This window comes from Lagopus muta, chromosome 1, assembly GCF_023343835.1.
Source record: "Lagopus muta isolate bLagMut1 chromosome 1, bLagMut1 primary, whole genome shotgun sequence".
NCBI classification, from domain to species: Eukaryota; Metazoa; Chordata; class Aves; order Galliformes; family Phasianidae; genus Lagopus; species Lagopus muta.
The window spans coordinates 166,775,428-166,799,161 of NC_064433.1; the positions used below are offsets into that span (position 1 = coordinate 166,775,428).

Consider the following 23,734-nt stretch of genomic DNA (forward strand, 5'->3'; position numbering starts at 1 on the left):
TTACAGCCCCAGTGTACCAGGCTTTCTATATCACATAAAATTAACTTCTGCCTCATGTAGTATGCAGCTGAGTCTCTGCTTTAGCAAGTTAGCATGTGTGTGTTTACTGTGGTGTCCTTGGGTCACTAGTGTCACTAGTGAGTTCATGTACAAGACAGAACCCTCTGCAATGAATAAACCTTGTGAGTCACAGGCAAACAAAGCTTTAATGGAGAACATTAATTAGAAAATAATGTATAAGAAAGCATTAATTCTGGGAAAGCAGAATGAGAAGTATGCTCTATTAATGGCAGAGGTCAGTAATGAAGAAAAATGCAGCTATTTCTATGCATGTGAACCACAAAGCTAAATCTAATCTCAAGGAAAACAATGGTGGATATGTGATCCTAGTCAGTTTTGTAACTGGACAGGTTGCATTTTTCTTCCGAAATTGAAAGTGTACCATCATAGCTTCTCTTTAGGCAAGTATTGGGAAAGACAGAGTAACAACTGTTCATTTATTTTGCTTCTGGTCCTCTCCTATCTGCCTACAGCATTACTCTTATCTGCAGCAAACTCCACAGAGCGCTTAGGTCTGCACCTCTTACATTCAGACGTTCCAGGCATGAGCACCTCACTGTAATTGTAAGGAGCTGCAAAATTACGATAGAGCATATGAAAGGACTGGAAAGATTACGGCAGCTACTGCCACTGTGTACAATCCAAAAAACCAGCTGTATAGAGGGCTTTAATAATCTGCGTGTTGCATTGTCTGAGTTCATTGTTGGCTGTGAGAATTAGCATAACTGGGATATGTTGTAAAAAAATCATGAATTTCTCTGTCTTCTGATCATGGATGCCACCGTCTGGCTCAGACTGTCAGTACAAGGTAGCCTGGAAATGTGCAAATAAAAAACAAACCCTGCAGAAACCATTAAGAGTCAGTTCTTGGAAAGGATGCATTCACCTTTTCTTTGTTCTCCTAGAGAAACGGGAAAATATATTGATTTTGGCTACAATCAGGATGCATTGTAGACTGGTAGACATGTTCAGCTGCCAGACTAGCCAAAGTCACAGGGGAAAATCTGACCTGAAGCAAAATAAGAAAAATTCTTCAGTGCAGTCTCCATAGCTTTACACAGCACATCTTCCAGCTAGTTAATTCTCACTGTGTTGCTAGTTAGCAGGACAGCTGTCAGGGTTGACTCTGGACAAACTGCTAAAAGGAACCTTGGGAGCATTTAATAATATGAAGCTATTCACTTGCATCAGTCTGAAGTTATTTCATCTGTTCTTCCAATTGTCATAGGGACAGGCAAACCAGTGTGTCACCATAAGGATGCTCCTGCATCCCTCCAACAAAGATAATGACATTTTCACCTGTTTTCATATCAGAAACTTGTACAGCCTCGGATCTGGATGGGTGCACTTTTCTTCAGAACACTAAGCATCACTTCACCATTTCTCCACATACAGGAATCATGAGATGCCAAGGGAGGCTACTTGGTGAGAGGTTCACTGCAGCAAAAGGAATTTGCTTGCACAAAAGGCATGACAAGTGATCCTTCACATCCTGTGTAGTTCAGCTGTGGAGCACCTTGCCTTAGATGGTGCAAATGTCAGGAGTTCACATGGGCTCAATAGAGGTCTTCATAAGTTCAAAGAAGAGAATAGAGAGGAAGGTTACTAAATACACAGAAGCCACCTTTGCTCTGAGAAGTACCTGAGATGCAAATGGCTGTAGAAGAGCCAAAAGCCCTGTCATGTTTTCTTGCCTATTTTTCAGAGATCCACACTGGACCACCAGCTACAGTCTTTGACAGATTTTTGGCTTGAAATCATGGAGACATTTATATTCTGCCTCAATCTGCCCTGACTTTGAATACACACAGGAGATTTACAGAAGTTGGATCACAATCCATCTTTTCCAAACTATGAGTTGCCCAAGGTCACTTAAAAAGTTAATGGCAGAGCTACAAATATAACTGAGTTGTCCCACCTCCTACATCCATTCTGATGACTCAATCTTGTCTGTCTACACCAGAGTTAAGAAAAAAACTAACAAGCAGTTAAAATAGTAAAGCAAATACTTGCATATGCACACCATTATTTTCCATAAATCATTGTGAAGACTGTGGCCACTTTGGTGCTGACAGTATATCTCGATGAAAATGAGTACTCTTAATGGAATCAGATGTGAATGATAATTCCAGCATCAAGATAGAAAATAATATTCTGTTGGTGCTTTTTTTTAGTACAAGAGTTAGTTTGTGAGAGTCAGTGAAGGTTACAGAAACAAAACTTACTCTGCTCAGGCAGGCCTTTCCTGAACTATGCTATTAAACACAAGAATTTTCTGTTCTATGATAAGGAAGTACATAATGTAGAAAACCTGAAAGCTCTCATAAATTCCGATACGAAAATGTAATGAGTTGGAGTTTACAGAGAGGGGAATATTGCGGAGAATTGTGCAGATCGTAGATTTGTAATAAAGGTTGTGACAAAGGCAGAGGTAAAGCAAGCTAACTTCTACAGAATTTCCCATCTGCATTTGGAAAATTAAGAGCAGTTGTTTATGAATATTCCAGTATTTTTGCTTCAGGGCTGCAGTCTTTATTTATTATCATTGCTCTATATTCTTCACAGTTTCACTGTTGGCCACTCCATCAAATCACCAAGCCCTGTGACAGGCCAGGGGCACGCTGTCACTACTGTGAACATTCTCCTGCTTTTTATCCACAGATTTTTCTAACAAAAAAGTTCTCTTGTGCTATCCTATTCTTCAGCTGTAGAAAAGGAAGTGTCCAAATTTAGAGGCAAAGCCTGGACAGAGAGCCAGGCCACATGGGACCTAACCAGCAACCTCAGCAGATCAACCGTTCTTTCATTTTCTTCCACTTCCCATAAGCTCAGGGAGGCAGACCAAGTCAACTTCTTTCCCCTACGAATCTTCTTTCATTTTCCTTGATTAATATTCAGATGCACAGTGTAGATTTTATGAAATCCTAGATGGAGACATACAAAATATCATATCTGATTTACACTGAAAAGAAAAATGGTTTGACAAGCGTTTAATACTAATTGTCAGCATATTTGACAGCATATTTGCAATTGCAGAGAAGTAACATAAAGGCAATTAAATTAAAATCTCAAAGTATAAGAAAACAAACCAAAGCTTATTAGGGGTATTGTTAGAAATCTAAATCTATCACAAGCACTGTCTGTCACATATGTAAATAGGGAAAAAAATAATGGATTTGGGGAACAAAAGGCAATTTTTTTTTGAACAAATGGAAGCACACTGCATCTTAACAATTTGCATGACAAGCTATTTAGTAGGAAGATACTCCTGTCAGCTTCTCTGTCATGATTCACCCAGGTAATGAATGATAAGAACAATGAAGTACTCAGACATGTATTGGAAGGATCTTCTGTGACAAGAAAGAGCAAAATCTGTTCTACTGTCACTGGACTCTAGTGGAGAATCTTGTTTTATCTACAATCTCCAAAGCACAGCATCCCAGAAGATACAGTTGCCAACCTCGTGCAAGACTCCTCTTATAAGCATGGCAGCACTTACGCCAATTTAATCAAACAATTTAATGATTGAATCTGAATGGATGGTACAACAATAACAACAAAAACAAGGCATTTGATTTCTCTGCTCATTTTGCCTAAAGCATCTACTGTTTTACATTAAGAGAAGGAAATGAAGAATATCAGTCCTGGAATTCTAATGGAATCATGGAGACCAGATACTCTCTTGTCATTGACACTTCTTATAGGCGGCTGGTGACAGCTTATTAGATCATGTCTCAGCTTTGCTGACTGTGTAAGCAGGATTTGGCTGAATATTCAGTTCTGAAAGTGACTTAAACTCACCTGGTGATACTGAACACGACAAGGGCATCGCCCTGATTTCTCAGCTGTGAGGCAGAACTACCTCCAGTTCCAACTGACAAGGAAAAGTAAGTGGGCCCATTTAAGTCAGAGGGGTTGGAGGTCAGAGGTGTGCCTGACCATGAGGTGAAATACTCAGATAATAATGGCAAGCCTCTAAAACGCTCTGTGCACAACTGGCAAGGGGATTTACTGAAGCTTGCAAAGATGCTCATCTTTTGACCAATTAGTATGAAAGGTGTTTTTTTTTTCCACAAATCCAATTTATATTTTCCCCCTTGCATCTCTTATAATTAACAGAACTGTTTCCTGAAGTTTCTCCCTTGATACAGAAAAGCAGATATGCTAGAAATTGATAGGATTAATATTCATAGCTTAGAAAACTTGCCAAAACTGAAATCAAGGAATTACAAAATGCTAAGCACTTTCAACTTCTCTGTTATCTCCTCAAGAAATACAAATCAGAGAATCTCAGAATTGTTTGAGTTCAAGGGGGCCTTTAAAGGTCATCTAGATCAAATCCCCTGCAATGAACAGGGACGTCTACAGCTAGATCAGGTTGCTTAGAGCCCTGACAAATCCCAAAGGACGTAAGACATTTTTGTGATCTTACAGGGTTTGTCATCCATTCTTAGCTGTAAGTAGACGAGTAGTCTTCAAATCAGAGGAACTGCTTAGGTAAGAGTGAGGAGCTACCCCTTCCCATTACATTAGCAAGTAGAATTGTTATTTAAATAAAAAATGCAGACCTTTTACTGATTTCCTGTGGTTTTGCAAATAGGGAATACATAAATTCATCAGAAGAAATCCTAGCTGCTATCAGAATAGAATCAGATGATAATTTAGGTTGGAATGGCCATCTGTTACAACCACTCTACTCCCTTCATACTAACTTTGAGCAGATCACCCAGGGCTCTGTCCAGCTGAGTTTTCATCAGTAACTTCAGAGCTTGCACAGCCTTTGCAAGCAACCTGCTCTAGTGCTCTAACGCACTCACTGCCTATTATCCTAACACTGCACAAGCGAAGTAGGACCCCAGAAGACTCATTTTAGCTCCCAAATCAATGGAGTTCTCTCACTGCTTTGCTAGATGGGAAGCAGCTCTCTGTATGGCAATATCACCAATCATAGAATACGCTGAGTTGGAAGGAACCCAGGAACACAGTTGGACTGTAACACAGGAAGTTGTATCCAAACATGAGAAAAAAACTTATTCACTGTGAAGATGACAGAGCACTGGAATAGGCTGCCCAGAGAGGTCGTGGAGTCTCCTTCTCTGGAGATATTCAAAACCTGCCTGGACATTTTCCTGTACAACCTACTGTAGGTTTTAGTGAAGGGCTGGACTCAGTGATGTTCAGAGGTCCCTTCAAACTCGCGTAATTCTGTCATTCTTTCTGTGGGTCTGCTCTCCAGCCTTTCATTCCCCAGTTTGTCTATGGCTGATTGAGAGAAGGGGAAAATCTTTACTATGTATATATTGACTCTTACTATGATAGAAGATGAAATTGCACTTTTCATTCTGGATTTGTTCTCATCTCTTTTCTTCATTGGATGTCTGTTCACCATCACACTTAAAAATACTGGCCAATATTTCTTGAACGATCTGTGCAAAACCTGAGTGCACATCTACAACCTACATAAGTCCTGTAAAGAAAGTAATTCAAACAGAGTCAGTCAGAAAAGAAGTGCTTTATTTTTACAGCATCCTTTGCTAATGATCACAAACATAAGAAAATTGAAAGAATCAAAGGCAAACACATGTATTCCAAAGCCTCCCCCAAAAATCATATGTTTGTAAGAAAAGGTAGTTATCCTGCTACCATTGAAACAAACATAACGACCACATGAGTGTTTCTTGCATTTAACAGTATGAGTTGAATGAGAGCAGGCAATCCTCAGTCTTCTTTGTAAATGCTGTTTGATGTAAGATACAGGAAAATGATTTACATTTAGCACAAAGAAGAATGTTTTCATTGCTGCTGATGATGAGTTGTCTTTGGTAAAATTTAAAATCATTATCATCTTTTCAATACAGAAATGGCATAACTGAACAATGTTTAATCTGAAGATTACAATGCCTATACTGGAAGACACAGACAGAAATAAATGAATTAGGATCACAGAATGCCTGGGATTTTGCCTGAGATATTTTTTTTTTAAGGTACTGATATCAGTAATTCAGGGTGTGGGCTGACATTACAGATAAAAACAGACTAGTTTCAAAGGGCAGCTCTGCCTCCAACACACACTCTGACACTTCTGCATACCAACACCAGGGGTCATCCGAGGCCATATGGAGTCAGTTCGAGCAACCCAACATCAGAAAACAAATCCCACAAAAAGCAGAGATCAATAGGCAGCCAACTTGGCCAAGTGACCTTTGTAAGTGAATAAAAATGCCTGTATAAAGGTACATTTTCAAACAGGACAAAATACTATTTTGAAGTCCTGAAAAGGAATAATACTTCACATCCTTTTTGTGATCAGTGGGCTGGTGAAAAGGAAAATCATGGCCACTGACAAATTTTAGTTATTTATATGAAATATATGAGCCAGCAGTGTGCCCTTGTGGTCAAGAAGACCAACGGTATCCTGGGGTGCATTGAAAAGGACGTGGTCAGCAGGTTGAGAAAAGCCACCCTCCCACTCTACTCTGCTGTGCTGAGGCCATGTCTGGGCTCTCCGTTCAAGGACAGGGAACTTACAGAAAGAGTCCAGCAGAAGGCTACAAACATGATTAAGGACCTGGAGCATCTTCCTTACAAGAAAGGCTGATAGACCTGGTAGACTGGAAAAGACTGAGACAAAATCTTATCAGTGCTTAATATGCTAAATATCTAACGGATGGTAGTCAAGTGGATGGGGCCAGGCTCTTTTCCTTGGTTCCTACCAACAGGACAAGGGGCAATGGGCACAAACTGGCACACTGGAAGTTCCATACAAACCTAGTCAGGTGTTTTACTTTGAACTTACAAAGCACTAGAATAGGCTGTCCAGAGAGCTGTGGGACCTCCTTCTCCAGTCATGCTCCAAACCCACGTGGACACCTTCCTGTGTGACCTGATACGGGGCACCTGCTCTAGTAGGGAGCTGGACTGGAGGATCTCCAGAGGTCCCTTCTAACCACTACGATTCTGTAGCATGTGAGTTTTTTTCACTGCCAGTCATTCTATAATTAAAAGAAACATGAAAATGAAGGAAAAATGTTTGTTAACACGGATTTTCATTTGTTTTTCCATTTTATCCTTAAAGAATTGCCATTCCACCTCTTGATTTATGCATAACTGTGGTTGCAGATTTTCTTCTGAATGACTTCTAAGTGATTTCGCCTAGCTGAAACCACCAGCTGACACAGTAAGAACCACTCCACTCCAAGCAGATCTGTAGATCAACTGGAACCCTGCATCCCATGGCACGGAGCCGTATCTAGGTGGGACGTTCCTGTTTGAAGCCAGCCTTCGTTTGCTCGCGTGGTTAACTCGCTGCATTCCACACGAGCGTAGGCTGCCGTGCTAATACTGCTATGAACCTCACAACGTCCTTCAGCCTGTGAGCGCTCCCCCCCCCGGCAGCGGGCGGGAAGAGCGGCTGAAGCGAGGCCACGCCTCTCCACGAGACGCCGCTACGCGCATGCGCAGCCGCCGCACTCCCACAGCCGTCCCGGGAGCGGAGGCACCGTAGCGCACAGCTCGCGGCTGCCATGGGCGAAGCGACGCGGCCCCAGCGCCCCGGGATCGGCGTGGGGGTGGTGGTCACCAGCCCCGCGCACCCCAACTGCGTCCTGCTGGGCAAGAGGAAAGGCTCAATGGGAGCCGGCACGTACCAGCTCCCCGGAGGCCACCTGGAGTTCGGGTAGGAGCCCCGGCCCCCCGGACGGCGCGGACAGCCGGCCGCCCGCCGCGGGACCGCAGCCCTCCTCACGCGCCCGGTCCGCCCGCAGGGAGAGCCTGGCGGAGTGCGCCGCCAGAGAGACGCTGGAGGAGGCGGCGCTGCGCCTGCGCAACGTGCGCTTTGCTTCGGCCGTCAACTCCGTGTGCGCCGCCGCGCGCTACCATTACGTCACCGTCCTCATGAAGGGCGAGGCCGAGCCGGGGGAGGAGCCGCGCAACTGCGAGCCCGACAAGAACGAGGGTGAGGGCGGGAGGGGCGGGGCTGCAGCGCTGCTCGTTGAGCAACCGCCGGCTTAATTAACGTTGAGCGCGAGTACGGCGTTGGCAGCTTCTGTGCGAGAAGCATCCGTACAGATTTGGAGAGGTTTTACGGTCACAATGTTTATTTTTTATTTTTTCAGGTTGGGAGTGGGTTAAATGGGATGAGTTTCCCCCAGCAGAGCAGCTCTTCTGGGGCCTGCGGTGCCTGAGGGAACAAGGCTACAACCCTTTTACGGAAGACCTGGATCACCTGAAGGGGTACACAGGGAGCCATCAGCTGGCATGAAGCCTGGTGGTGTGACAGCCCGAAGGACCTGTGGTGCAGAAATCAAAACGATGTGTGGTGCTGGCTTTGCCCATGTCTGAACTGCAGTAACCAAGATGTCACATGCTGCAGTGCTTTCACCCGAGTTGTCGTACATCCAGGAGGTACACAGGGCTGCCTTCCAAGCAACTGCAAACATCTTCTGTAGCTGTTAATGATTAATGTTTTCCTTTAGGCATACTGTTTTATCTGGGGAATCTTTATGCAGATGAGATGCCCTGTGGAAGTAAATGAGAAACTCACTTGGAAACAGCTGTAACAACATGCCCAAAGGAAAACGATTTGTTTAAGCAACGGTCCTGGTTTATTCATAAAGCTGTTTTGTATATCATGCTGCTTTCTTTAAGTATACATCTAACCTGGTCTAGTGTTAAATGTGGAGATCAGCAGCCCTGCCTCCAACAGGGGGGTTGGATCTTGATGATCTCTGAGCTCCCTTCCAACCCAAGCCGTTCTATGATTTTGGACCAATCTTTAAACTTAACCTTGTTTCATAGGTCCAGTTAAGATGCTTTCAGCAGCTCTATGAAACAAAAGTCCAGTTTTCCACAGAATATCATGTTCTCCTACACTAAACTTGGAAACCAGTATTATAAACATTAAAAGAATGCTGCAGGGAATGAAAATTCTCTGACCCTTTTTTCCACCCCCTTTCACCTACCTTCTGTTGGCAGTAGAACTTGTTTACAGAATTTCAGACCTCAGTTGATTTTCATTTCTGACCATGTTATTGAACCCTAAGAGGTTAATGTCAAAGCACCTACAGTCTTCTGCTAGGCTGACAGAACACAGTGAAGAAACAAACTCATTTATAGATGTGTAGCTCTATTCAGGCAGCTGCACTTTCTGGCTTAGGAGTGCTGTCAGTATTAAAATGCACAGGTAGGTGTCATCCTTTACAGCTTCTACGACTTGATTAACATCTTAATTTTCTGCATGGGGTGACCCAATAATTGAATTAGTAGCAAATGAGATCACAGAACATATGTACAAAAATGATGGATTTGTCATTTTTATAGCAACTGTAACCAAAGTTGGCTCTTTTCAGGCTGTAGATATTAACCGTAAACCAGGCTGGATTTTAACCATTAATTTTTGGATAGGGACAGATTGTGACTTCAACAAATTACATAACTGCCTTATATTTTTTTTTCTCTCCAGGGTTATTTTGTAATACATCTGTTTGTTTTGTAACTATACCCATTGTAGAAAATTATCTGAGATGTGTTTATTTTCTTTAAATAAAAGCAGCACAATAGCGGAAGATTAAAATTGTCTGAAATTATGCACTGACTTGGCAATTCCTACATGAGATTGAAGAGCTTAAAGCTCTTCCCTACTTTGCATAGAAGCATTCTTTAATGGAGGTGTTTCTTTTTGATGTGAAGCAGGAAGATGATAAAAGGCACAAAGATGTCTCCTAGACAGTTACTGCTCCAAATTCTATGTGCAGCTTCCCTTATGACAGATTTTCTGTGAAGAAAGATTTTGTTAAAAAGCAGTTTTGAAATTGCAGATGCCAATGAAAATTCCTTTACTGCTCTACCTTTGTATGAAACCTATTTTTCTATTCACAAGTGGAGATTTTCTTCCCAAAAGCAACTTCACATTTACTAATAATTGCTCCGTTCAGCTGTCAACAAAGTGGTTGTAGAAGGAGTTGACAGATGTCCAGCCCATCTGCCTCAATGAATAATTAAAAATATTTAGTAATTCAAACAACTTAGTGGTCTTTTAAATATCGGAAGGCATCTAAGCATTGATGGGAAAACCCAAGTCAGCATACAATAGTTTGTAGTGCAATAATTGCAGTTACACTTAATGGTTACAGTCACTCCATCTGTTGCAAGTAGACTAGTAGCTACTGAAATGAGGACACAGCATCACCATATGTCAGGGTTACCATTCTCTTCCTAAGTGGATTGATTAAATGACAGTGCATTACTGCAATCAGCTATCAGCAATCTCTAAATTCACTTGTTCTGCATGCACCTTGCATTTCTATTTCTTACACACTGCACCCCCAGCACTCCCAATATTTGATGCTCAATCACTTTTAGTGCTTATTTTCAACTGAGCAGAAATACAAAGATCAAATTAAATATAAAATTAAGTAGGAAAATGCATTCTGTACACATCAAAGCAACTGAATAACAGAACATGCAGTTAAACCTTTGCAAGTTTATGTTAAATTGCTTATAGTAGCTAGCATCTTGACATACAAATCAGAAAAAAACTTTCCTAACAGATAGCTCGAAGAATTTACGCAATGAAACTTTATCTAGGATGCATCTTATGTGCCAAGTCTGATTTTATGCACTAGAGCAGCAAAGTGAACTGTATTTCTTAAATACATGAAACAGGTAACTTAGGGGTACCTTTTAATCCCTTAACAGGCCACTAAACAACCCAGGAAAGTAAGTGGTTATTTCACAAAACTCTGCCTTCTGTTCCTTTTTTATTTATATCTGGAAACAACCACCCACCTTCTCAGTTATTTAAATGAATGAATCATATGATATTGCCTTATAAGACTTTGGGGTACATTATTTGTTAGGATGGTTAATTTATGTTGATCCAAATCATAAAACCATAGAATGGCCTGGGTTGAAAAGGACCACACTGATCATCTGGTTTCAACACCCCTGCTATGTGCAGGGACGCCAAGCACCAGACCAGGCTGCCCAGAGCCACATCCAGCCCGGCCATGAATGCATCCAGAGATGGAGTCAGATGCACCTGGCCTCTCTTAAAGGGCAAGCACTTATCTTAAAAGACAGCTGGAGAGTAGGCACCAAAGAGAAAAAGCTGATCCTAGCATAAAGATTAAAATACCTATGAATAAGAATTACTTCTAACTGTGAAACAGAGGTTAAAAAATCTTAGGAAGTGAAAATACTTCCAAAAGTGATAGCTGAGACAAAACCAAATTGCCCATATTCCCTTAAAGTGCTTGAACCTAACTGAAAAGGTGATTTTCATTCCTGTATCCCTATGGGACTCATATATATATAGGTCATATGGTATCATTACTGTCACTGCTGAAGGCCTGCCTGAACAATGAGGAACGATTCTTGATTTAACAGCTATTTCCTGCACAGAATATGCAAAAGTTGAGAGAACTTTGATCTCTGTTTCAGGTAGCCTTAACAGTAAGGCAGGGCAGAAACCTGTAACTGGTATAAGTAACAGTTTGCATGAGTAACCTGATCAGATTGCAAAAATAAAAGAGTAGCTGTCATCATATGACTCCCTAAGCAAAACAGAGCAAAGAAAGCCAAGAGAAATAACTTCGGAAAGATGAAAGAACACTTACAGCAGAGGTAAAAATGCAATTGCTGGAGCAAACAAATGAACAGGTTCAAAGAACTGAAAAAAATTATAGATGACAAAGACTAAATAATAAGTGAGCTCCTTTTGAACTGAAAAGAGCTGAATCTGCAGTATGCTCCAAAGCATCCATGGCCCTGGGATACCTGACCAAAATATCTGTGGTGTCTGGCAAGTGGGCATTCTACATCACTGCTTCAGGGTCTGCAGTTGTGTGTACCTGATAGGCTCAGCTGAAAAGAACAGACTTGCAGCTGCTGGCTGCTCAGCTGCTTCCAATACTGACACTGCAAAGGGAAAAAGCCTGGAGAAAAGAAGGCTGCAGGGTGGCCTCATTGTAGCCTTTCAGTACCTAAAGGGAGCACATAAACAGGAGGGGAGTCAACTCTTTACAATGGTAAATAGCAGCAGGACAAGGGGAAATGGTTTTAAGTTGAGGGAGGGAAGACTTAGGTTGGATGTCAGGGGGAAGTTCTTTACAGAGAGAGTGGTGAGGTGCTGGAACAGGCTGTGCAGAGAGGCTGTGGATGCCCCATCCATGGAGGTGTTGAAGGCCAGGTTGGATGGGGCCCTGGGCAGCCTGGTCCTGTATTAAATGTGGAGGTTGGTGGCCCTGGCTGTGGCAGGGGGTTGGAGCCTCATGATCCTTGAGGTCCCTTCCAACCCTGACTGTTCTGTGATTAAACATCCCAATAAAAGGATCACAAACTTCTGAAACTGAATCAGAAATCAAACACACACAGATGAAATGCGCTGACTAATGAACTCACACAACAAACCTAAGACTTATGTTTGCAAAGTGTAGCAAAGTTGCAAAGGTGAGTTTATTATATATTACAATAATTACAAACTTTTTTTTTTAAACACCTTATTGCCATGGTTTTGTTCTCAGAACACACTAGGTGATTAACAACATGCATTTCAGCAGTAACAAAAAAGGTATTAAAATTACAAATCTTATGCCTTATTTCTGTGCCATAGAAAAGACTGTCTTCAAAAGAGTCAAGTTACTAGCATACATACAAGGGGATTCCCCTTACACCTTTTGTCCCAGGAACGTTGTCATCTAATATGTATAGTGTATATATATATATATATGTATACAAATGCACACATCTCTTGCAAACATACTCATTCACACATTTACATCAGCACTGGAAATCTGACATCTCTCATCCAGCAGAAAGCTCCCAGTCATCTCAGTTGAACATCTAATGGGAAAAAAATATATATATCAATTGTAAGTTCATGGTTTGAAATTAGCCACTCTTATTTTTGAGCTGGCTGTATCTTCTCCCTGCAAAGGGCTGCCAGCATAATAGAAGGGACTGTGATTAACAGCATCCAACCTACCTTCACCACAGGAAAGGTCTACTAGGGATACCGTCCCTCCTGTACCTAGTCTGAGTCACTGCTGCTGCTTGAGGAGTCTGTTGACATCACTTCCACATCATCTTCATTCTCTTTATTGTGTCCCGGAGGCTCCAACATGAAGTCATTACTATGGTTAGGAGGTAGCATGTTCATTGACATATCACTTGATTGCCAAGGATACTGAGGAGCAAGCACATCTGGAAACAAGGGGCATAATCAAGCTATCAGTTTTGTACATCCACAAAATGAATAAGGGAGTTCAAACAACAGTGTAAAATTAAAGCAAATCTTAAAGACATTACTGGCTTTTGGACAGCTAAAAATATCTTGTGATGGAGTCGTTCTATCACTGTAAAAGCCTATTCTGCCAGAGGCCTGTTTATGTAGGTGGCTTAATCCCTCATCAAAAGAAAAATTAATTTCAGAACAGAGTACATTCAAACTGGGTTTTGATGATGAAAAGCTCTACATGAACTGACTTAACAGTCAAAACCACCAGCAGTTACGAAAATGGTCACTCTCAGTCACTATGCAAAAAGAGATGAAAACATTACATCAAAAAAGAGTAAGTAAGGTAAACACAGGAATTCAGATTTAAGTTTAGTCTGAACTAGGCAGAAACACCTTGGTTATCCTTTTCCAAAGAGCAAATATGATACACCAAATGCAAAGGAGAAGACAGTCCTACTACAAAACAAAGCCCGTGAGCAGATGTATGTGGGAGATGGGAATGCCTCACAGTGCCCCAGCAGACCAACCCCAGCAGCCTCCAACTTCTCTCAAATCTATTTCTCCTCATCTCTTCCAAAGCCCCCCCAGTGCGTATTTCTCATGAACCTACAAGGGAATTCCTCCCTCCACAACACTTCCTAGGTCTCTTTCCTCTTTGCCCTCAAAACACCTCCCACTTCAAAGCTGCAGCATGCATCCTTAATGTCATTTCTGCTCCTTTCCTACTGATCTCTACTCCTACAGATAGAGGCTGGGCAGAGAATGGCTTGAGATCAGCCCTGAGGAAAAGGATTTGGGGGTGGTGATTGATGCAAGATTCAACATGAGCTGGAAATGCACACTTGCAGCCAAAAAGACCAACAATATCCTGAGTTGCACCAAGAAAAGCATAACCAACAGACTGCCCCTCTACTCTGCTCTCATGAGAGCCCAGCTGGAACACTGCGTCCATTCTGGAGCTCCAAACACAAGGACAGGGAGTCATTGGAGCAGGTCCAGAGGAGGGCCATGAAGACGATGAGAGAGCTGGAGCACCTCCTCTACAAGGACAGGCTGAGAGAACTGGGGCTGCTCAGCCTGGAGAAGAGAAGGCTCTGAGGGGAGCTCATAGCAGCCTTCCAGTACCTGAGGGGAGACTATAGGAAAGCTGGGGAGGGACTTCTTATAAGGGCATGGAGAAACAGGATGAGGGGAAATGGCTTTAAATTGGAAGAGGGTAGACTGAGACTTTATGGAACTACAGCCACAATCCCCTAATACCAGATGAGCACATTACTGCATTAGCTAGTTGCATGAATCCAACTCACCACCAGATGTGAGGACACAATGCAGCCTTTATACCAGTTCTACGCTTGCTTTAAGAAGACCTACACTAGAGGCACCACCTTTCCATCAGTCCTTGCAAATATCTTTTCAATCCTGAACTTAAAGGAGAGTAGGAGAAGACAATAAATCTCTTTTCTTCTGAATACAGCATTCACAATTCCATTGTCGTCGCTCACAAGAAGAGTTTGCTTTGGAAACACTTTTTCATATGATTTAATATCAATCAGCTTACAGCATTTTAAAATAAATTAACTGTTGGGTAGCTAAGTGAGTTTTCTTCATATTTACTTTGTTCTAGTGTTTGCAGTATCATTTAGCATGAAACAAACAAATAAAAAATAGTTAACAGAAAATAACTTTATTGACTGGTCCTTTACTGCTAGGAACAACATTGGCCATAATTTTCATTCTTTTAATTCTCATTTCCCATTGCTGAGAAACATTTGTGATTACTCTGACTATACAAAGAATAAGAATAGTTAAAAAAAAAAGTTGAACTTCTCTTACCTGGCAATCTGCCTGCTGCAAGCGCATCCCCAGGTAAGTGTCCATTAACCCCATTAGTGGATGGGTTGTTCATCTGACCCAGGAGACCACTCCTCATTTCTAGATCTGTAGGATATGGCCTGCGTGGGTCCCCTATTAATAATAATAATGATAATAATTAGGAAATATTATTTTTTTTTTTCTTCTGTGTCTGGTTTCCTGTCTGGATCAAAATGAGCATTACCCCTATTCTATTAGAACTGGAGACTTTCCTTGCTCATTCCTACTTATCATAAAAATTACATTATAATAATGTATGATGTTCAGAACATCTTTGCTCCCTCTGCTACTTGACAGCTAAATAATAAGGACAGGGGATGAATGGGCTGAAAGTAATCCTGTGGAGAAGGACTTGGGGATACACACAGATAAAAAATTGGACATGAGCTGCCAGCATATGGTTGCAGCCCAGAAAGCCAATCATATACTGAGCTGCATCATAAGCAGTGTGGCCAGAAGACTGAAGGAGATGGTTCTCCCTCTATTCTCTACTCTTATGAGACTCCAGCTTAAGCACTGTGTTCAGCTCTAGGGCCCTCAGCATTAAGAAAAACAGCCAAGGTTGGAGCTGGTGTAAAGGAGAGCCACAGGGATTGTCAGGGGGCTGGAGCATCTCTCCTATGAAGAGGGGCTGAGATAGGGGAGGTTGTTTAGACTCAAGAGAGGCTCTGGGGAGACCTAATTACAAGCTTTCAATACTTAAGGAGGGCTTATAAAAAAGATGGAGAGTGAGCCTTTTTACAAGGGCATGTAGTGATAGATTGGGATTAGATATAAACCGAATCAGACATAAAAGTAGATTTACATTAGATATAAGCAAGGCATTTTTCACTATGAAGGTGGTGAGGCAATGGAATAGGTTGCCCAGAGCGGCTGTAGAAGCCCCATCCTTGGAACTGCTGAAGATTGGGTCGGATGGGGCTTTGGGCAACCTTGTCTAATGGAAGCTGTCCCTGCAGAGGGTTAAAACTGGATGGCTTTTAAGGTCCCTTACAACCCAAATCATTCTATGATAAGTACTGGAGAAAAAACCAAATCCTCCATTTTAATTTTGGATAAGAAAGATAGCTCCCAAAACAATCATAACACAATCAATGGAGTCAGATGAAGGGCTTTCACTGTTACCAAAATCATAGGTTACTAAAATCCTATGTACATACATCCTATGCAATACGTGCAGTGAAGGGACACAAACACACAGAAGTCTTCATCACACTTCTGCCTTTTAACTGGGATCAATATTCAGGAACAAGAAAAGTAAACTAATGAGAGAAGACCAATCAGTTAACAGAAGTCTGCAGTTTCATAGAGTTCTGCAGGTGCACATGAAGTTTTCTTGGAAATGCTAGATGTAACAGCTATATTTTATATATAATATATAAATATATATATAATTAAAGATATTACATATCTTTAATAAACCAAACTGTGCTTCATTATGTGAAACCATTTTAAAACCAGATACTGGCTGTGCTTTTTTTATTCAAGAAAAAGAGCAGTCATAAGAACAGTCATAAACATGATATTTACCTGGTACCCACGTCAGAGGGGCACAAACAGCATTACTAGCACTGATCCTGTGGGCATATTTAATTATTTCTTCAGATGAAATGGCACCTGAAAGAAGGAAGAAAAGTTACCATATTTAAGAGATTGCATCATTTGATTGGACTGTTATTCAAACTGAAAACATGAGGAATGTCATTCTGTCAAACACCAAGAGAAGGCTTCAAGTGCAGTGACTGCTCACAGACTGCTTGGACGATACAGAACAAGCATCACAGTGAACTCACTTTACAGCCACAAGTTCAGTATGCCTTCAGTGTTAAGAGCTCTTTAACCTTTTGAGGAAACACAAACCAGTATCTTCCACAGTGCACTTGACAAGCATATTTAAGAAAACTTCAGCATTTCTAGTACAGAACTTTGGCAGTAATTACAGTCTTCCTTTTTTGTAACTGTATTACCTACCAGGTACCTGTAGTAGCCCTTCCTCCAATAAATACACCTGTATTAGAGTTACTAGAATCATTATGAAATTCCTTGATTTGTTTAGAAGGAAGTATGGCAAAAAAAATACTATAAACGACTTAAAAATGCCACCTACCAAAAAATAAATGAAAAAATCAAGTTTAGCTTGGCAATTGCCACAGCATAGCAGCATTTGATACAAATACAAACAAGTATCACCAGCTAAGAAGTCTTTTATAAACAATGCTATAATATACATGCACACAAAAACTCTTCCAGGTAGTCACATTGAAGTGATCTGCTTTTGTGAGACATTTAGGTAACCAGATAGACTGTTTGTGGTCCAAGAAGAGCATCCAGAAACTTGAATTCAAGTCTAATACTAAAGACATGTCTGCCACAAAAGAAAAAAAAGTTACTCCTAAAAAAAAAAAGAAAAGAAAAATCCCCACATGCTCCATCTTTCTTCTGTTGAAATGGTTGACAGATTCATAACAAAGTCAAAATCTGTTTACACACAAAGCAACTGAAATCTGTGATGACAACCTTAAGAAGCAATTACTAACTTGAGTTCACTTGCAACATTCTTTGCAACTGTTTGTATATTACGTACAATCATGGATAACTCACCTTTCCTTGCCTTTTCAATTGATTTCAGTTTTTCCTTTGCTTGATAAACAGCTGTGGCCTAATTGTGGGAAGAAAAGAAACAACACTAAGCCAAAACTTCAGTACATCCTTCATTTGTATCCTTCTGTCTTAAGTCCTCTATGAAGAAACCCTTGCGTGTAACTGCATTTTAAGAGAAACTGCTCAGGGGACTCTTCAAAATAAACAGAAACAAAGTAGATTTTGAAGAAAATTATCAATACAAAGTAACTGAACGACATAATAAAGAAGTAGTGTTACTGGGGGGGGAAAAAAAAGACAACAAATCAACCAACACTAAAGCTCTCACAAAGTTTTAAACATTTAAATCTTCTCTGACACAAAACTGCTTTCTCCAAAACGACTTTCTGTTCCCCCTGCTAGCAGATGCTCAGAAGCAAAGACATCCTCATGAACTCACCAGTATGTGCTCTGCTTCTTTCAGTTGCTTCTGCAGCTGCTGAATGTCATTATCTCTCTTTTCTACTACCTTTTCTAAAAGCTGCATTTCATGGTGGATTTTCCCCTGATCAACTGCCAACTTCATTAGCTCTTGAAACTCTCCATCTCTCTGAATCAGCAGCTCCAGGATCTGTTGGGCAAGAGTTTTGTAGAACTTTTAATTAGCTCAAGTAACAACACACCCTCCATCACACTGCAAAAAGCAACTGATACCCACAAGAGTATTAATTCTTGCTCAGCTTGCAGAAACAGCCTATGAAGCAAGAAACCAATGAACAAGCAATCAAAAACATGAAACCAAGAATGCTTTTTCAGTGATGCCAAAGCTTCACCATCATCATTAGTCCAAGTACAAAGGGAGAAAATAAGAAGACATAGTGTTTATCTGCACAAAGAATGACAACTAAGAAAGTCAGTTTACCTGGCTCTCTTCTCCTGGTTGTGGAAGCTTCTGGTTTCTTGAAATTGCCAAAATTTCAATTAGTTCCCTGAAAGGAAAACACTATTTATGCAACTTTCTAAGCTATTATTTGTAAGTCACATCAAATCTTCCCCAACTGAGTATTTATATCATTAAAGCATTCATGTACTCAAGTATTTTACAGTTTTACGTAATAGTGTTGACAGGGATTTCACAACTACAATTCTGTAAATAGTTTCATGACTGCAGCATGATTTCATTTTAGTTCTTTGAGCTCATGAAGTGTTCATGTGTATTTGTACTTAAAAAGAGCTAAGTTCTTGTCCAACTACATTAGACACAAGCTGAAACTGAGAGCAAACAGCACAATTAAATGCATTTGTATCCTGTTTCTAACCACCTTTGTTCCATGAGAGGATGAAAGTCGAATTGACTACATTATTTTTGTTCTCTATTGCTCCATATTTTTTTATTTTTCTTTTTATTTACTACAGAGCAAATTTCACACTCAGTTTACAGCAACTAAGTCTATGTGTTCACATACCTGGAGTTTGTTGTAAGACCACTTCTATAAAAGCAAGTATTTTCACAATGGTGTATCAGCTGTGCACTGAACACACATGAATACTGAAAAACTAATATTCTGGGGATAGGTTAGAAGAGCTTCTCAAACAAACCTCTTGATCTTGCTTCCAAGTACACATTTACTTTTCCACCATCATGTAGAGCCATCAAGAACCTCAAATGAAACTCCCTAAATAAGACCGTGCTGCAAAAAGGCCATACATTTTTTTTCCTATACATCTGGCAAACACTTTTGGTTTTTCAGGCTATTAACATAAGTTCAGTGCTGCACATGAGTAACCACTTATCCAAAGTAGGGTCCTTGGAATGGTACTGGCACGCTCTTTAGTCTGGTGCAAGCAGCTCAAGAGAGATGTCCACTAATACAGTAGTGGAGCCAGAACCTTAAAACAACAACAGGTTCTTTTCTAAAAGCTTGAAAAAGCCCCTGATCAGTAAAGCTATAAACAGCATCTTGAAACATGGGAGCAATGAAGTCACCATCCCTGAAGGTGCTCAAGAAACATACGGCTGTGGCACTGAGGGACATGGTTAGTGGGTATGGTAGGGATGGGGTGATGGTTGGACTAGATGATCCTGAATGGTGAGAAGAGCCCCATAAGTGCAAGTAAAAGGCAAGAAGGCTTCACAGTGACTGAGAATAAGGGGGGTGAAGGGGAATAATTATAGTTTACAGAAGCAAGAATGTAGAGCTTGTTAGAAAATAAGGGATGGCAGACACCGGGTCTGTGATAGTGAGGGGGATGAAGGCCATACAGATAAGGTTTGAGAACAGCCCGAGGACATTTGGCAGGGAGGTGATTAGATGTCCACAGGGCAAGAAGAAACAAGCTTGGGGGGATGCCCCCCCAAAAGGCCAGCAGTTTACAGCGAGAAAGGCATTCCTTGTGAAGGTTTCTGACAACAAATCTTCATCCCACAACCTCCTATGCACGCACAAGAGGGGAGGGTCTGCGTGCTAATGAACTCTCGGGGGCTATAATGAATATGTATCCAAATTCCAGGGAAACTACTGATTATGTATTAGCTTGGCCTATATCTGTAGCACAATTTTTCTTGACGGTGTGCAAGTTAGGTGGATCTATTCCCCCTGCACCTGGTGTCTGTGCAGCACTGAGTAAATCATACCTGCTTTGCAATCAAACTCTGTAACCAAAGTAAGATTTCGCATGTCAATCCTAGAGTTTTTTCCAACCTTAATAACATTTTCTGTGACTAAAATAATTCAAAGCTATTAGTGAATACTGAAACTTGCTATTACTGAAATATTGCCATACCTGACCAACACTGATCACTAGCAAACTATCTGCTGTAAGTAGGTCAGCTAACATCACTGACACTGATGTTGGGGAGGGCTGTAATTTGGCCCTGTGTTAGCACAAGGGACGCAGGTTAGACATGTTACAGACCATGTGTCCCCTACCACCCAAGCCAGTTACATTGATCACGAAAGGCCCAGCCCCATGGTACTGCTGATCACTAACATATTGCTGACGTGCTTTGGGTTCACTATTGTAGAATCACAGAATTGTAGGGGCTGGAAGGGACCTCCAGAGATCATCGAGTCCAACCCCCCTGCCAAAGCAGGTTCCCTACACCAGGTCGCACAAGCAGGTGTCCAGGTGGGTCTTGAACATCTCCAGAGAAGGAGACTCCACAGCCTCCCTGGGCAGCCTGTTCCAGTGCTCCGTCACCTCACTGTAAAGAAGTTCTTACACACATTTGTGCGGAACTTCCTATGCTGCAGTTTCCGGCCGTTTCCCCTTGTCCTGTCTCCACACACTGCTGAAAAGAGTCTGACCTCACCACTCTGCCCCCCACACCTTAGATATTTGTAGACCTGGATCAGGTCCCCTCTCAGTCTTCTTTTCTCAAGGCCAAACAGACCCAGTTCACTCAGCCTTTCCTCATAGGAGAGATGCTCCAGGCCCCTCACCATCTTTGTGGCCCTCCGCTGGACTCTTTCCAAGAGATCCCTGTCTTTTTTGTGGAGTACTGGACACAGTACTCCAGATGAGGTCTTACCAGGGCAGAGTAGAGGAGGAGGATCACCTCCCTCTCACCAGCTGGCCACGCTCATTTTAATGCACCCCAGAATGCCACTGGCCTTTTTGGTCACAAGGGCACACTGCTGGCTCATGGCCAACCTGTCGTCCATCAGGACACCAGGTCCTGGTCCAGGAAAAGACCTGTAAGTATATTCAGTCCAATCATCAGCCCATTCCCACCATGCCCACTAACCATGTCCCTCAGTGTCACATCCACACAGTTCCTGAACAAATGCAGGGATGGGTGACTCCACCACCTCCCTGGGCAGCCTGCTCCAATGCGTCACCACTGTTTCTGGGAAGAAATTCTTCCTAATATTCAATCTGAACTTCCCCTGGAACAACTTGAGGCCGTTACCTCTAATGGTAGACTATCAGATCCAAAATGAAAAGGAAAAATAAGAAGAAAAAAAAAAAAAAGAAACCACCTAAAATCTAAACGGACACGAGAAGAGCAACAGCTGCGCTTGTTTTCTGTGCCCTACCTGTGGCAGTCAGTGAGCCACACGGCAGGTTGGCAGTGAGTAATACGAGGCCCACGAGCCGTTCGGAAGACAGACAGCACAGATAGCAGCCGGCACAGCGGGCAGCGAGGAACAAAGCTCCGAGCACAAGAAGCACCGCCGCAGCTCTCGCAGCCCCCCGCTGCAGCCGGGCTCCCCACCCTCAGCCGGCGGGCGGCTGCACCCCACGCGCGCGCTCGGCCCCAGGCCGCCGTTCTCCTCTCGGCCCCAATCCCCGGGCCCTCGCTCGCCGTCCCCGCCGGCGGCTCGGTACCGAGCGGCGCCCATCCCATCGACTACCTGGCCAGGAGTTCGAGATCCTCCAGCGCCGCCAGCAGCCGTTCCCGGGTGCTGCTCCGCTCCCCACCTCCCCCGGCCGCCGCTGCCGCAGCCGCCATCACGCTCGCGGACCGCCCCCACCTCATCCAGCCCCGCACGGGCGGCAGACAGCGCCTCCAGCGGCTGAGGGGCAGCGACCGAGAGCGCATGCGTGCTGCGATCCGCCGGGCAGGAGGCGGGAAGCGGCGGAGGGGTAACGGCCGCCCTGAGGGTGGGGCGCGGGAGCCGCGGTGTGGGGGGATGGAGGTTACGTTTCGCCCCGGTGGGGCTCGATGTGGGCTTGTGAACGCCCTCTCCTGGAGCTGGTTCGTTACACACGGAACTGTGCTTAGAACCGTAGAATCGTTACAGTTGGAGTCTTGTTAAGTTCATCCAGTCCAACCATCAGCCCATGCCACCGTGCCCGCTGACCACGTCCCTCAGTGCCACATCCGCACGGTTTTTGAGCACCTCCAGGGACGATGCCTGCACACCTCCCTGGGCAGCCTGTTCCAATGCCTCACCAGTCGTTCTGAGCAGAAACGTTTCCTAACACCCACCCTGAGCCTCCTCTGCTGCAACATTCCCTCTCATTGCTGGGAGAGGAAGCCAATCCCCACATCACTGCAATCAGCTCATTGCTGGTTTTGAGTGCATTTCGTATTCCTGGATTTCCTTAAAAGAACCTCTAAATGGGATTCAGACCTACTCTAACGATCTAGAAAACAAATGATGAAGAAAGGGCATACGACTGAATCACATCATTTTGTACTCAGTGTCTGAGGGTGCTGATGTCTGAAAATCCTTGAGGTGGCTTTATCAGGTAAGTGATTTATTATCACTCATCAGCCAGGAAAGTGGCTGAAGAAAGTTAAGAGCGAAGCTGAAAATGTGACAGCAGTCCAACCTGTTAGTGGTACGGAGCCAGGATCACCTCTCACCTTCGTGTCCCGCAAGCACCAGGACCTCATAGCTGTCAAGGAAACATGAGCAGCCCAATGTGCCAAGGCAAGGCATGCAGGCTTGCCGGTGGCAGCTGACAGCAGCTCTGCATCATTACAGAGGTCTGCCTGTGATGATGGGGCAGCTAACATGCAAGTCCCGCCCTTTGTCCTGCCAGCAGTTGAGCTAGAATTAAAAAATACTGAGATTTTGGGTTATGTTTTTGGGTTTTTTTAAGTGTTGCTGTAATTTGGGTGGTTCTGTAAACAGGCCTCTGGCTCCGGGTGGGGTCACAAAGGAAGCCAGAGTGAAGCCAGTGGAATTTTTTACATTCATGAAACTTTTGGTAATACGAAGAGATCAGGACAGAAGGTGGAGGCAGATGAGGAGTGAAAACAAATCTAGGGTCGGGGTTTATGGCTGGGGTGAGGACTTAGGCAGAAGGCAGGGTGTCCTCAGCCTCCACATTGTTCTCTTGCCGGCAGGCAGCTGCAGAACCCGCCAGCAAGCTGTGATTCACTTCTCTCTTCATTAGAGAAAGCTTCAGATGAATGATAACGTCTCTGGCTGTTCTGGTACTTACGCTGATTATCTTTTTACCTTCTGTAATAAGCACGTCCCTGAAAAATTTACACTTATTAAAAAAATGAAAGGCGAGAAACTCATTAAT

At 42.8% G+C, this 23,734-nt stretch overlaps 2 protein-coding genes across 2 annotated transcripts; one reads left to right on the top strand and one right to left on the bottom strand.

Annotated features, from left to right (window-relative positions):
- The first annotated feature begins 5,564 nt into the window (after positions 1-5,564).
- Positions 5,565-10,138, top strand: NUDT15 (nudix hydrolase 15). Its single transcript, XM_048957836.1, has 3 exons — positions 5,565-7,735; positions 7,824-8,014; positions 8,175-10,138. The coding sequence occupies exons 1-3, from the start codon at positions 7,584-7,586 to the stop codon at positions 8,318-8,320; spliced, it is 489 nt and encodes a 162-aa protein (XP_048813793.1). The 5' UTR covers positions 5,565-7,583; the 3' UTR covers positions 8,321-10,138.
- Positions 10,139-10,252: 114 nt separating this feature from the next.
- MED4 (mediator complex subunit 4) lies at positions 10,253-22,307 on the bottom strand. The gene is made up of 8 exons (XM_048957687.1): positions 22,105-22,307; positions 18,669-18,735; positions 18,207-18,377; positions 17,768-17,825; positions 16,697-16,783; positions 15,128-15,259; positions 13,043-13,260; positions 10,253-12,900 (listed from the first exon to the last, which is right to left on the bottom strand). Exons 1-7 carry the CDS (start codon positions 22,290-22,292, stop codon positions 13,088-13,090), a joined length of 876 nt encoding a protein of 291 aa, XP_048813644.1. The 5' UTR covers positions 22,293-22,307; the 3' UTR covers positions 10,253-12,900; positions 13,043-13,087.
- Between the last annotated feature and the right edge of the window lie 1,427 nt (positions 22,308-23,734).